At 37.6% G+C, this 16,187-nt stretch overlaps 1 protein-coding gene across 2 annotated transcripts in view; it reads left to right on the top strand.

Annotated features, from left to right (window-relative positions):
• LOC143958181 (cobalamin binding intrinsic factor-like) overlaps positions 1-16,187 on the top strand; it is a 74,499-nt gene that overhangs the window by 39,028 nt on the left and 19,284 nt on the right. For both annotated transcript variants that reach the window (XM_077467653.1, XM_077467652.1), the window contains one exon: positions 3,014-3,191. In XM_077467653.1, the coding sequence (XP_077323779.1) occupies positions 3,014-3,191 (178 nt within the window). The remainder of the gene's footprint in view (positions 1-3,013; positions 3,192-16,187) is intronic.

Here is a 16,187-nt window from a genome sequence, read left to right as displayed (position 1 = left end):
TTTCTGAGAGGACTGGAGCTATAGTGTGGTTGGAGATCCCAGCTGATGAGGAGCAAGGAGAGGTCCGCCTTGTTCTTTGATGTGGGTCTTTTAAGTGCTGTTGCCAATGGACTGTATGGGAGGTCATCATATGTCTGGTAAAGCATATGGTGCCCAAGCGGCTGCTGTCTTGCCCACACTTGATACGCTTCAGACATATGTTGCAAACAGCAACAGTGCAATCTGCTGCACACGTGTCAAAAAAGGCCCACACCAAAGAACTTTTCAAAATATACGGGGAGTCAGCAGCACCCTGCACCTGCTTAACTCTATGGTGTGATGCAATAGGGTGGCTGCCCTTATGCTGCCTCATTGGAGATGTGCCTCCTCCTCCTCCTCCTCCTCCTTTTTTCTATCAGGCACCCAAGTAGAGTTAGTGACCTCATCATCCCCTCCTTCCTCATCATTGGAGCAAACTTGGCAGTATGCTGCATCTCCTCTATCTAGGCTCACGTTACTCCCTTCCTCAACCTGGGTACCATCATCGGAGCCTTCAAATAGCTGCGCATCCTCCTGCAGCATGTACCCGACACTGTGATCGAATAGTTCGGGGGACTCCTACATGCATGATGGTGGGGCTAGGGAAAGAGTGACTGTTGACATGGAGCCTGATGGAAAAGGCCTCTTTGGCAGCTGCATTGGCAGGCAAACTACCCCGAGCCTGGGTGACAGTGGATGAAGAGGATGAGGAGGGCTTTTTTTACCAATCCACCAACTCTTCTGCATGTTGTGGCTCAATAACACGGCCAGCTGCAGAAAAAAAGGACAAGCGTGCCCCACAGCCATGTGCTGAGGATGCACCGTGTCCACGACTGGCACTGTCAACTGTAGACACAATCTGCTTGCCCTCTTTTAGGACCTGTGAGCGTCTGCCTCTCCTTGGTGGCCTTCCAGACATGCTGTAAATTCTGTTTAGCAAAACCACACTACACTGTATTGTGTACTGTGTACACCACCAGAAAAGTAGTAGCAACTGCACTAGGGGTGCACAGTACTATGTACACCAACAGAAGTGTAATAACAATTATGGGTGTACTGTATTGTGTACACCATCAGAAAAGTAGTAGCAACTGCACTAGGGGTGCACAGTACAGCCTGAAGTATATTATAAAAAGTACACCGGGTACGGCCTGTAGTCAGTTATAGCTAAACTGGATACAATGAAGATCACCCGGTGACCCCGCCCCTTATGCCTAAATAAGTCGCTGCGCAACACGTCCCTGGCATTACAGCGAGAGAGCATTGTGTCAACATCAGAAGAAGGGAGAAGAAGAAGAAGGAGGCAGTGACAGCGACAGACGCTAGTAAAAGAGCTGGAAGAACCGAAGAGGGGGAAAAGTGGAAGAAGACCGCCGAAGTTGGAAGAAGACCCCCGGTCGGCTATGAAGAATGAGAAAGCCAGGCTCCTCCGCTAGCAAAAGAGCGGCAAAAGCCCACCAAGAAAACCCCCGAAGTTGGAAGAAGACCCCCAGAGCTGACTAATAAACGAGTAAAACCTGTGTTGTGTGTTTTTTTTATTACCACTTTTTCCCCCAGGTGAATGGGTAGGGGTACGATGTACCCCATACTCATTCACATAGGGTGGGGGGCCGGGATCTAGGGGCCCCCTTATTAAAGGGGGCTCCCAGATTCCGATAAGCCCCCCGCTGGCAGACCCCGACAACCAACGTCCAAGGTTGTCGGGAAGAGGCCCTTGTCCTCATCAACATGGGGACAAGGTGCTTTTGAGTGGGGGGCCCTGTGGCCCCCCTTTCCCAAAGCACCCCCCCATGTTGAGGGCACGTGGCCTGGTACAGTTCAGGAGAGGGGGCGCTCACTTGTCCCTACCCCCTTTCCTGACAGACAGGGCTGCATGCTTTGATAAGGGTCTGGTATGGACTTTGAGGGGACCCCCACGCCGTTTTTTCAGCATAGGGGTAACCCTTAAAATCCATACCAGGCGACGGGGTTCGCGAGGTGTCAATCTCCCTGATGGAGGCGGCATTGACTTCCTTCGCTAGTCCCGTCTACCTGGAGTCACGTTCAAAATGAACAAACTTTACTCCGTGTGTGAGCAATTCCGTTCATTTGAAAAGTCAGACGGACCTCCGCCAAAAAAGTCCAGTCGTGTGTGTGGGCAAGTCCGCTCGTTCGGAAAGTCCGACGGACCTCTGCTGCAAAGTCTGGCGGATTGTCCGCCAGACTAAGTCCGTGGGATAATCTGACCGCGTGTAGGCCTCATCAGAGGATATTTTTGTACCATTCTTTACTCATGGCTGTGTTCTTAGGCAAAACTGTGAGTGAGCTCATTTCTTTGGCTGAGAAGCAACCCCACACATGAATGGTCTCAGGATGCTTTACTTTTGGCACGACACAGAACTGATGGTAGCGCTCACCTTTTCTTCTCCAGACAAAGTTTTTCCGGATGCCCCAAACAATCGGAAAGGGAATTCATGAGAGAAAATTACTTTACCCCAGTCCTCGGCAGTCCAATCCCTGTACCTTATGCAAAATATCAGTATGTCCCTGATGTGTTTTCTGGAGAGAAGTGGCTTCTTTGATGCCCTCCTTGACACCAGGCCATCCTTCTAAAAGTCTTCTCCTCACTGTGCGTGCAGATGCACTCACACCTGCCTGCTGCCATTCCTGAGTAAGCGCTGCACTGGTGGTGCCTCGATCCCGCAGCTGAATCAACTGTAAGAGATGATCTTGGTATTTACTGGACTTTCTTGGGCACCCTATAGCCTTCTTCAAAAATGCAGTGTAAATGTTTTTATGGGATTAAGTTAATTTTCATGGCAAAGAGGGACTTTGCAATTCATCTGATCACTCTTCATAACATTCTGGAGTATATGCAAATTCCATCATAAAAACTGAGGCAGCAAACTTTGTGAAAATTAATATTTGTGTCATTCTCAAAACTTTTGGCCACAGTTGTAGATATAGCAGTGCTTGCTCTTAGTTTTAAATCACGTGTCTCCTGTGTTTTTTTTAGGCTTTGTTTGCTGCAGAGAAGTATTTTATAATAAGCTGGAATTGTTCTGGAACAATACAAAAAGTGCTTGACCTAATACCCAACAAGACATTCTCCTTGCCCATCGCTGCTGCCCAGGTGCTGCCTTTCCTGTGGGGTACAAGCTATGTCTCTGTGAAGTATCTGCCATGTCCAAAAGGTAATGATTTTATTTCATTTAGTAATACAAAGCACTGAATCACATACATGGAGTCCTAAAGTAGTATTCTTCATGGAATCCAAAACAATAAAAAAGTACCCCTTGAATGCCCCCCCAGATGAGTCAGATCAGAATGTGCATAGACGGGTGCGAGACCAAATCGGCTTGTCAGGCTCTAGCAGACTTTAATAAAATGGTGGCCGTCTGCACACAGACCCCAACTCCCTGTTGTATAAATGTAAATGATATGGGTAAAAAGTTGGCTTCAGCTCCTGTTCTCTACCTGTAGAGAACGACACGTTTCACCATTTTGGGCTTAATCGTAAAAAAATCAAATAAAAAAAAGGGTGAAACAGATCTGAGGAGTTTACTAGAGGTTGAGAAGCGGAGCTGAAGCCATATTTTACCCATCTCATTCACATTTATGCAACAGGGAGTTGGTGTCTGTGTGCAAAGAGCCACCATTTTGTTGAATTCTCTATGGAATGCTACACATTTTCACTGCATCACTTTTTACCATTAGGTGATGCCATTAGTTTTTTTTTAACCAATGTCTTCTATGGTATAAAAAAAAAATTGAGGACAAAAATGTACATTGAGAAGTTAATGGTCCTTTAAAGGCATCTTTTGTTTTGTTGATGCCATGTCAGGGCATGCTTAGTTTGAATGGTATGGGCACAAAGCATGAGTTTTTAGCAATACAATGCAAAAGGCCAGATAGGGACCTGCAGTGGGGTGGCAGCGGCTGCTTTTACAGTTGTCACCAGATCAAGAGGTAAGAGGAATTATTCCAATGGATACACTTGCTCCAATTTAAACTGGTTAAAGCAGGAGTAAACCACTGACAATTTTTTATTTATTTTTTGCATGACATAGTAACACATTATGTCAAACTTACCTTAGAATGAAGCCCGTCACCGCTGACAGGGCTTCCATTGCTTCGACCAGTTTTCCTTCTGGGTTTGCGGACTCCCACTGCATGAGTGGCGGGAGCCACGATGATGTTGCTCCTGCGCATGCACGTGGGAATTTCTGTATACAGCAGGACTCTGATGGAACAGCCGGGTGGCCGTTTCTTTAGAGCCGATGTACCAAGTGATGTCACTAGCTGCATATACAGTAAATATCTCCTAAACGGCACGCGTTTAGGAGATATTTACGGTACCTATAGCGAAACCTTATAATGCATGCATGGGAGTTTTCTCCCACTTTAGGGGAATACTCTTTAATTTGGACAACTTTCCTCTCTTATGAAGAAAAGGGCTACGCTCCAATGACGTAGCAAAAGCTCAGCAACTTTATTGGGGATGGATGTATATATATACACCACATTAATATTCAATTAGACGATGGTTAGAAACTTTTAAATGGACAAAATCTGTTTTAATGCTGATTTATGGACATTGGTTTATAATGTTGATACCTACTTTAAACCGTGATAAGAATAGCAATTTATTTTTCACCATTAATGTAATCATAAGAGGCACAAATTTTTCACATTTCAAATATCCAATCAAATTCTGTAGGTCCCCCCCCAAATGATGATGGTAGGTTTAGTGACATTTTACAATTGTTGATTTAAAGGATCAGTCCACCCAAAGCTCATTTCATTTCATAGATGTTAGAGAATTACACTACTACCTGACAGTCTCTCCTATCTCCTGGGGTGTCCAAGTTTCTGGGTACGCAGACCTGCTGTGCCCATTAGAATGCACTAATCCTGCTGGATTTTATATTGATTTTATAATATTTAGAATGTAACAGAAGAAGCTAAAAGTGGTCAGGAATAACCAAAACTCCCAGGTGGACAGGAACTGAGCTGAGAATTATGACAGGGAGATGTTACTTTTGGAGTACCCAAGACCTAAGCCAGCAGTTGACTCAGACCACGACTCTACCACCACTTCTAGGTGGATTGGCCCTTTAACCCTTTCACTGCCAGAGCCATTTTTGCATATTTTTTTTGCACACATGATTAAAAAATACTTTTAGGCCTGAAGGTTACACAAAACCCCAAAGATTACCGTATTTATTGCCATATAGCACGCACAGGTGTATAACACGCACATTAATTTTAAGAGGGAAGTTTCAGGAAACAACTTAAATTTTTGTATTGGCGTATAACACGCACACGCTATTTGCATGCAATTTTCATGGTGAAATAGTGAGTGTTATACGCCAATAAATACTGTATATATTTTCTGAAAGCAGACACCCTAGAGAATAAAAAAGCAATAATTCCAATTTTTTTATGTCGCATGATATTACCGTGAATTTTAGGGTGAATAAGCGCAAAAAAAAAATTTTGGGGTAAAATATAAAAGACATGATTGCACCAAGTAAATAGATACCCAACATGCCAAACCTTTCATTTCTTTTTCACCCGAGAAATGGCGTCAAACTTCAATACCCTCTATTTTCTATAGGCGACGCTTCAAAGGCCCCTATAGGTATCAGTTTAGTGTTACGGAGGAGGTCTGGTGTTAGAATTATTGCTCTCACTCCGGCATACGTGGCGATATGTATCACAATTGATATTTTCATGTGTAGGCACCCCGACGCATGCACTTATGTGTGTATATGTGGGGGTGGGGGGACCTCAAATTTTTTGGGGGGGTTTTATTTTCAAAAGATTTATTGAAAAGCAGTGCATTACATCTTATGGCCACCCACCATTACACATTGAGACAGAGCCTAGAACAAACAGGTCTAATCAACTGAATAAACAAATATCACTCAACAACATTTATTCCCCAAACTACGGAATCTTCCTAAGTTTCAGGTGAACAGGGTTATAACCTATAAGTGCACTTAAGTCGGTATTCGGTCCTGACACCCCATATGGGTTCACACTGTGTTAGGGGCCAACTGGCTCAAAAGATGAATGAGTGCTCTTTGGAGGTCAGAACTGGTCTCGCAGCTTGGAAATACCAGCAGTTTCCTTCAGAGATTATCACAAATGCTTGTGAGCTCCTGCGACTGTGATAATGGTGAATGCACATACTCTAACTCAAGAATGTTAGAGCAAACACTCTTGCTATCTTAAACTTTATGATAATAACAGAAAAGTGTAGGGGGGAGAAGAAGAAAGTAGAGGAGAGAGGGTTCGGGAAAGGGGTGCCAGTTTAAAAAACTTGAGAGCTTTTTTTGACTCTAGGGATGAGGGAGATTCCTATGTGTCTAGCCCAGGCTTCCCATGTTGCCTCAAATATTGTTACGGTATCCATTATTGTACTTACCATTTTTTCTTGGGACATGATCCACAAAATCTTTCTCTTGGCAGCCAGGGGAGAGACCGTGGGTTGCTTCCAGGCCTTAGCTATTGTGATTTTTGCTCCCAGAAGCATAAACGATATACATTTTTGAGCGTGTTTAGGAATCTTGGGAATGTGGGCATTCAGCAGCGCAATTTGAGGGGATTTTGAAAGAGAGAGGGCTGAGACTCTCCAGGTAAGATTAAACATATTGTTCCAGAATCCTCTGATTCTTATGCCGCGTACACACTTTTGGAATTCTCGTCGGAAAAAGCTCTGATGGTTTTCCTGATGGAATTCTGATGGAATTCGGCTCAAGCTGTCTTGCCTACACACGGTCACATCAAATTCCAATCGTTTATAACGCGGTGACGTACAACATGTACGACGGGACTAGAAAAAGAAAGTTCAATAGCCAGTAGCCAATAGCTTCCATCTCGTAGTTGAATCTGAGCATGCATGATTTTTGGCGTGTCGGAATTGCATACACACAATCGGAATTACCGATAGAAAGTTTTTCCGTCTGGAAAAAAAAATTCCGATGGAGCCTACACACGGTCGCATTTTCCGGTGAAAAGCTCTCATCGGTCTTTTTCTGCCCGCAATTCCGATCACATCCAAGTACATGCGGGCACTCTGCTAGCAGTACACCCACGTTCGATTGTAGCAGGCAAATTTCCCTGCCCCAGCTGCTGGACAGTGGAAAGAAGTTCACTCCCAGCCATCCGCATGCCCAGCGGTTGAATGCTAGCTTGGCTAAATTGCTAGCACTTCAACTGCTGCCTTTTCAGTTGGTAGACTCGGCTCCCTTCCGTGAGTTTGTGCAATCTGCGGTTCCTCAGTGGCAGGTCCCCAAACACCACTTTTTCTCACAGAAGGCGATTTCGACTCTCTACCGGCATGTGGAAGGCAATGTCCATGCTTCGCTGGACAGGGCGTTCAGCGGTAAGGTGCATATTACCGCTGACTCAATGTTATATTCTTAATATCTAAATTTTAATTGGCTTTATTATACTTTATTCAGGATAATAATATTCCCATCATACTGTGTGAATGCAAAACCTTGAATCAATTAATTCTGTGTTATGGCTTGCATAGCTGGAAAAGTAAATATTTAAAACCTGTCAGGATTTTGATGAATATTGTATATTTTATATATACTTTCAAGGACTATGTAAAGTGATATTGTTTATGTAAACCTATTTAGTTCATTATATATATGTTTTTAGAAAGTCATTTTATGTGTAAGTGAGAAGGCTTATGTAAGTTGAGACAATGTTTTTCTAGATTCTAAGTCTAAAATATTCCTTCTCCCTCACATCCTGTCATTAGACTGTGGAGTTGTGATTTAAGTGTTAACACATGTTAGCTCTGTTATAGTAATCAATCACTCAGTCTACACTTTTGTAAGGAGGAGTTATCTTTCGGCTGGAACTCAGGAATGTAGGTTAATATATAATGGTAATACTGGCAGGGAGACTTCCTGTTGGATTCTGCTCACACAACGAGGCAGATGTGCTTTTTAAGATCAAGCAAGCTAGAAGAAAGACACATGTCTTGCACACAGCCTTCCAGCATACAAAGGGTTATTCGGCCATTTTAAATGCTACATGGCATAACCTTAAATCTTTCTAAGACAATTTTTTAAGATACAAATGATTAACATTGTACTATTTTTGTAAGCATCCTTTTGTATTTAAATGTGTACAAATAAATACACATTTTTGAATTACGCTGACTCAGATCTAATTAAGGAAATTCGTCTCACAAGAATTGATTGATTTCAACATATACGTAAGACTTTGAAATATCATAATATCGTAAAATTATTTCATATTTCATATATAACAATTGGCGAATTCCAGCCAGTTCAATCATAAGTCGGAAGTTTTTTTTTTCAACTTCCATCCTTGTGATCAGAGGGGAAGTGATGAACAGAGATTAAACTTCGCAAAGATTGAAAAAGAACCTAGAAGAAAAATCGATCGATTGATTGTGAAAGACCGGAGAATTTCCAGGAAAAAACTGACGGGTTTTTTATTTGGTGAGTAGAAACGTAATTATGGAATTTGTAGCTGTTTTAGCTGATGAAAGTACATTAGAATTTAAAGGTTTATCGAAACAGGTCTCTGATGCTGTTTTATGGAAATTAATGTATGATCAATGCTTTCAGGCAAATGCTGACATTGAGAAGGATAGATTCTCATTAGTTAAAACAAAGAAAAAAGTACGTAATATAATGAAACTTGTTAAAAGTTATAATGATATGGTGTTTGATATGCCAGGAAAACAAAGTCAAAGTATAACTGAAAATGTACTTTTTGAATCTAGTTGTTCAAGTTGTGAGACTTTTTGTACATATATTGAAAATTTAGAGAATGAAATAGAAATTGCAGCAAAGCAGGAGAAGAAATATACTGAACAATTATTGACTGAAAAAATTGAATTGGAACATAGAATTGATGCATTATTGCAATCTCTGAAAGAAAATGAAAATCAAATAGGTTTTTTGGAAAGCTGTGTGCATGGAAATGTTTTAAATTTGTTTAAGACCCAGTTATTACAAGCTGAGATTCCTGCACATGTTCAGTGCTCAAGGATGGAGGATGATGAACATATGATGAAGGCAGCCGTCAACGTCATATCCTGTAATGAGTCAAATGTTAATATTTCCTCAGACAATGAGAGTGGGAAGTCAGTTGACTTCAATAATACTGATATTAAGCAGAAATGTAGATTTTCATCGCCATATGCTCAGAGGAAAGTCTATAAAAAGTTGAATAATAATAATACACAAAAGAGGTTGTATTATCCGAAAATTTTGCCCAGGCGTCAAGAAGTTTATTCTGTACGTTGGCACAGTAATCTGAGGTATAGAGGTCATAATAAGCAAATTCATTTTTCTTCTAAGAACCAAAGACAAAGATTGCAAACTGAAAATAGTCCATTAAGACAGGAAAGGTTTAATTATGTAGCATATAACACTCTGAAAACAGTCAGCAGTCCTTAAATTAACTGCAGATATGGTAAGAATTTTCTGGTTGACGTTTAATGGCTATGAATAAGGATTGATTTGAGTTTAAAAAGATTTGGTTTTGACGTTTGGAATATTATTAAGGACTTTGATATAATTTTAATATTTTCAAGGATAATCTATTGGATTATTATTTTTTATCAATGTTTCATTGTCATGAGTATTAAGTTTTTATTTTTGTTTTGTTCAAGCTGAACATTGAAAGGGTTGTATTCAGTCAGCATGGTACTCAGAGAGACAGAGATGATGAGATACATGCCATAGGCGGAGCTAAAGCTTCAGAACAGACAGGAAATGTTATCAGGATTTAGGGAAAAGGGTTCTGAGTCACCTCCAACATTAAAATATGTGACTTCACTTTTAATAGATGAAAGTGGAAGGCCATGGTTACATGGTTTATTAAATGGTAAGAATACTAAATGGTTAATAGATTTAGGATCTGAACTCAGTTTAACTAAAAACAAATTATCTGTGAATATTGATTTTCCAAAATGTAATTTAATTGATTTCAATTAAAAGAAAATACAGTTGCAGTTAAAGTTTCTGATGTGACTCTCGAAATTCCCGGAATTTTAAAAACAAATATAGACATATGGTGTTGCCAAAATACAGAGAATATTTTAGGCATGGATGTGATTAGTAAATTAGATTGGATTATTGATTTAAGTAATTCTACTATATGGAAAGATTCATCTAGGCCCAAATCTATGTTAATAGATTCATCAAAGTACAGTAACGTTGTAAGTATTTGTACAGCAGTCGCTGACATGTCTTCAGATTTTAATTGGCCACACACAGGAACCAATCTCGAATTGGAACAATCAGTTAGAGCACATAAAAGTCTTTGGAGTCAGACCAAAATAGATACAGGTTTGTTTAAAGATATTGAGATAGTATTGACAAGGAAGAGAAGTAAGGTTCACTAGTGATTTATAGTGATAGTTCATATGTTGTACGTTATCTATGTAGAGGTTTTGTGGATTCATCCAATAAGACTCTTGTGCAGAAAGAGACATTAGAAGTAGTTTTTGACCTTGCAGAGAGTAATCCTCTTGCATATGCTATTGTAAAAATTCCAGCACATAAAAAGATGAAAGTGAGTTATCTGTAGGTAACAGAATAGCAGATTTATTGGCAAAGGAAGCAGCTTTTGCATAGAGTTAGTAGTCCAACCTGATATGGTATCAATTAATGTTGTGAAGAAAGTGAACACACATATTCCTTTAATTTCAGAGGAAAAAAAGGTCACGATCTTTTTTATTTCTTCATAGGTTGCCACAAAGTTATTATTTGGGTCATTAGACCATAAGTTTGTGTCATGACGGAAAAGGATTATTGTGTATTTATAGTTCACAGCACCTACAGGTGGGATTCACTAATGATGATGCTTTAACTATTGTTTAGAGGTTGAATAATCATGTTTTTCTAGTTTGGAATATATCAGCAAACTTCAGTTGTGACAGAGGATGTGTAATATCAGAGAATAGAACAGAGATTTCATGTATGATAACATTCACAGTTTGTAGGTATTATTGTGAGGATGTATCGGATAATTAAATCTAGGATTGATAAAGGTTGTTGGACAAAGAAAATATTTGGGTTGATGTTGTTCCAGTTATTTTTAATGGATGTAAGAAGCACAATTTCTGATGCTACAAAGTATTCTCTTTTTGAGTTTAAAAGAAAAAGTAAAATGGCGTGTGTATTGCCTCGTGGAGTTATAATTGGTTGAAAAAAGTTACAAAATGGTTTCTCCTCATATTTCTAAGTTTGAAAAAGAAAGTTAATTCATGATAAAAAGTGTCTTTGTTAGTTAAAAATATAAGTTTTTATATTACAATGTTTCTTGATTAAGAGAATAAGAAATAATTTGTATATATATATTGATAAGGTAAAAAGGTTTGTGTATGTTTAAAATGGTTTTATACAAAGGGTTATTCATAGCAACCCTTAGGAATTTAGAATGAGACACCCATTGTTTTAGAAAGGTGGGAGGGAAAATACTCATTCTGTGGAACAATATAGCTCAGCGGAACTTTTAAGCTAGTCTTAAAAAGGAAAAAGGTGGGAGTTGGTGTTTAGGAGTAGAATTGTGTAATAGGAGAGGAGACAGTTAAATACTGGAGGGCACACATTCCAGGGAGATTTTTTCTCCAGCACACACAAGACACATATATATCATGAAGGAGTGTTATTAAATCCACGCACATATCGGATTTAATCTTCAGAATAATCTATTTTTTGATATTTTACAATTGATATTGTTTTTTGTAACATTTTGTTATTTTGTTGTTAAACCAAAATTATCTTTTATATAAGATAAGCGGTCTATTAAGTAGACCAGGAACAGAAAGGTTTATCTAAGATAAAATTAGATATTGTTGACACAAGTCTAAGACAAGAAAAGATAAAAGAGATGGTGACACGTCACAGAGTGTCAGGAGTTGAAACATGGAAAAGTAATTGGGAAAGTCCATGGACATTTTGGGATGTTCAAGGGGTACAAATACTTTCTTAGTTCAGTGAAACAAGTATGCAGAAAGAAAAATGTGGGTATAACAAATTTTATATTCCAAGATAATGATGCTGCCTTTATTTTTTCAGGAATTAAAAATAAAAATCGAACCTGAAGAAAGTGCGTATTCCAAAAGAAAAAGATGTCAGCACAACAAATGAAAAGTTTTAAAGAGAGGAAGTGTATCATCACTACAGGATGCATCTTTTCCCTAGTGACAATTTTATTTGTGATAAGATATATCAAGAACTGCTCAAGTTATATAAAGACTAACAGGAATGAAGAATTACACAACAAAGATCATATGTTGTTCAGAAATAAGAGAGATGTAGACATTGATATCAATGCAGATGAACTGAAAAATAAGAACATTGATATCATTACAAAGGACAAAAACGATAGAGTTATTGATATTAGTGCATATGATAAAAATCATAATTTTAGAGATGTTGATATTAATACAGCAGAAGATTTGTATGGATTTTTATGTATTGGTGATGGATATCGTTGTTGTTTACAATTGTATTTCATTCACAGCAATGATATTGACATCAAAGTTAAAATAGAATCCAAAACAAAGTTTGTTAAAATGCAGGGATTTTATAGACTAAATAACAAAACCGGAACTTTTGAGTGTAACATATTGTTGAGGAGTTTCTGGTCTATATTTTTAAAGGGTAATGAGTCAACAATTTGGTCTGGTGATGTTACTAATATTATGACAAGATCTGGGAAAATACTTTATTCCTTTGATCAATTTTATTATCTTTTTCAAAGTTTTGTAAAGATATTAAATCCAAAATATTTAAACATCATTGGAGATGAAAAAGGAGACGTTGTAAGAACATGGGATTTTAAAGTTATAAGAAAATTTACTGAAATAAGGGTCAAAATCGATATTTTTATAGTTGATAAGATTGTTCCAAAAATTAATATTTTCCCACAATCTTTGAAAATTATGGAAGATAAAGATAATTTGCATTTGATATGTGATACAAAAATATCTTTACCTCAAAATTCATTGTTGACTTGGAAAAGGAATGGTGAGTTTTTGGGTAGTTTTCTTTATAGTTCAACTATCATAATTCATAAAGGAATTTTTGGTAGTGTGAATTGGATCAATGATACATTTGTTTATCAACAAATGAGAGTATCTTTGAATGATACTGGTATATATGAATGTTGCATATCAATAGAAAATTATCCGGTGAAATGTGCAAAGGCAAGTGTTGTTGTTATGTCTCCAAGGAAAACTCCATGTGTCAATAAGAAAAGTTTCTCTGCAAGTCCTTTTCAGATTAACCATTTCCAATCCAGAACTCTTTTGAGAGAGGGAAAGTTTGTCATTGTTTTGTGGAACTTTAATGTTTCAGAATGGAAAATTTCTACAAGGTTTCCACAATGTCAAGGACATCTGGTTAATATGGAAATGGGTATTGAGAGATGGTTTGGAATTAATAATAGAAATTATAACAGGAATAAGCGTGGTATTGTTGAAGGTATTTTAGGAGGGATTGGCACAATCGGGAGTATAACAAATAGTATGGATATTAGTACTTTAAAGTCTGATCTAGAAACCGCTGGTTTAGTGGGAAGTAATGGTATTAAAATACAAAGACATTTAAATCAGATTTTAGAAAATATGGTAATTAAAACTGCTAATATAATGGGTCCATCTATTTTACATCTTCAAAATATTACTTTTGATTTGATGAGAAGTGAACAACATTCTCATATAGCCAGAGCATGTTTAGAGATTCAAACGGAATATTCCACTAATTTTAAAATAATTGCGCAAGCATTTCAGAGTGGAATAACTCCTCTTGGCATTTTACAGTATTTGCCCAAAGAATATTTATATGCGATAAATCATACAGATTTATGGGTGAATAAATGGATAGGATGCAAGCAGGACATATGTTATAGTTCTTCTATGATTCCAATAGCTGGAAAAGAACAAATTTTGGTTCCAATCACTGTTTTGGGATTACCTGTCAGTAATACACAATTATTATACTATAAATTACAGTATACAGATTTTGTATTTAACAATGAAAATTCTGAATTAGAACAATTAGATTTGTCATCATGTTTACAATTCCAGTCTAAAATTATATGTTTACCTAATCAAGATAAAAGCATATTTCATTCTTGTTATCATAATCATACATTATGTTCAGCAAGAATTGAAAATAAAATTAATTCTGAATTAGTTACTCGTGTAGATAAAAAGAAGGTCTGTTTTCAAATTATGTCAGATACAGAAAGGGTTAAAACTTTTTTCTCTTCTTGTACAAATACAGAAAACCTAAATCAAGGGTTGTATTGTATAGAAGGAGATATTGTTGCAATAAGTATTAATGGGTTGAGAACAAATTTAACAAATATGTTTATGAAAAATATTAGCGCTCTACCTACACAGTATAATATTTCCCAAATAGATGAATTTCCATGGGAAAAATGGGCAAATATAATTCAAAAGGATCAAGGTTTATTAATAGCTTTGGCTAAGGAATTGCAGAATGCAGAAGTATTGTTTAAACATGAACAAGGTAATTTGCAAGAAATATCACATCAATGGTCAGAATTTTCAGGAAGTAATTGGTGGAAAAGATTTAGTAATAGTGTATCCATGTGGGGAAAAACTTCGATAACTTCAGCAGCAGGAAATATTTTATCACATCCTATTGTAATTATTTTTATTATTATCATGTTATTCCTTATATTCCAGTTATGTTTAATGTTTAGAATGAAAAAATTATATAATCGAATTAGAAGTGATATTAAGAAAGGAGATGATTTGTTACAAAGTAAATTAAAGAGGAAAATTGGGTTTTGAAGGTATGAATCCAATTGTGCAGGACAAAGCATTTGGAATTATTGAATCAAAGTTTGTTTGAATGTGACATGAATGATGATGGATGAATTTTAATCTGAAAAATATGATTAGTATTCATATTTCAGAGGGGAATGTTATATTCTTAATATCTAAATTTTAATTGGCTTTATTATACTTTATTCAGGATAATAATATTCCCATCATACTGTGTGAATGCAAAACCTTGAATCAATTAATTCTGTGTTATGGCTTGCATAGCTGGAAAAGTAAATATTTAAAACCTGTCAGGATTTTGATGAATATTGTATATTTTATATATACTTTCAAGGACTATGTAAAGTGATATTGTTTATGTAAACTTATCTAGTTCATTATATATATGTTTTTAGAAAGTCATTTTATGTGTAAGTGAGAAGGCTTATGTAAGTTGAGACAATGTTTTTCTAGACTCTAAGTCTAAAATATTCCTTCTCCCTCACATCCTGTCATTAGACTGTGGAGTTGTGATTTAAGTGTTAACACATGTTAGCTCTGTTATAGTAATCAATCACTCAGTCTACACTTTTGTAAGGAGGAGTTATCTTTCGGCCGGAACTCAGGAATGTAGGTTAATATATAATGGTAATACTGGCAGGGAGACTTCCTGTTGGATTCTGCTCACACAACGAGGCAGATGTGCTTTTTAAGATCAAGCAAGCTAGAAGAAAGACACATGTCTTGCACACAGCCTTCCAGCATACAAAGGGTTATTCGGCCATTTTAAATGCTACATGGCATAACCTTAAATCTTTCTAAGACAATTTTTTAAGATACAAATGATTAACATTGTACTATTTTTGTAAGCATCCTTTTGTATTTAAATGTGTACAAATAAATACACATTTTTGAATTACGCTGACTCAGATCTAATTAAGGAAATTCGTCTCACAAGAATTGATTGATTTCAACATATACGTAAGACTTTGAAATATCATAATATCGTAAAATTATTTCATATTTCATATATAACACTCATGGTCCAGCAGGCATGGACAGGGACGTTACCTGTCTTTCATGGCCCATTGGGTCACTCTTCTGGCAGCTAGGAAGGATGCAGGACAAGGTGCAGTAGTGTTGGAGGTTGTTCCGCCACCACGCCTACAAAATGCTACTACTGGTTGTGACACACCTCTCTCCTCCACCCCCTCCATTCTTCCTCCATGGCCTCTTCCAGTGCTCTGTCCTCGGAACCAGCAGTGCTCCATAGTCGTTCAAGGGGCTACGCAAGTACGCTGGCAAAAAGATGTCATGCCATGCTTGTGCTAGTTTTTTGGGGGGACAGGAGCCACACTGTGGCAGATATTTTGTCAGCTCT

Source organism: Lithobates pipiens, unplaced genomic scaffold (assembly GCF_037356315.1).
Source record: "Lithobates pipiens isolate NorthernLeopardFrog02 unplaced genomic scaffold, aLitPip1_a1.2 Scaffold_59, whole genome shotgun sequence".
Classification (NCBI taxonomy): Eukaryota; Metazoa; Chordata; class Amphibia; order Anura; family Ranidae; genus Lithobates; species Lithobates pipiens.
Note: the sequence above shows the minus strand (reverse complement) of the source record. Positions and strands in the feature narration are given on the sequence as shown.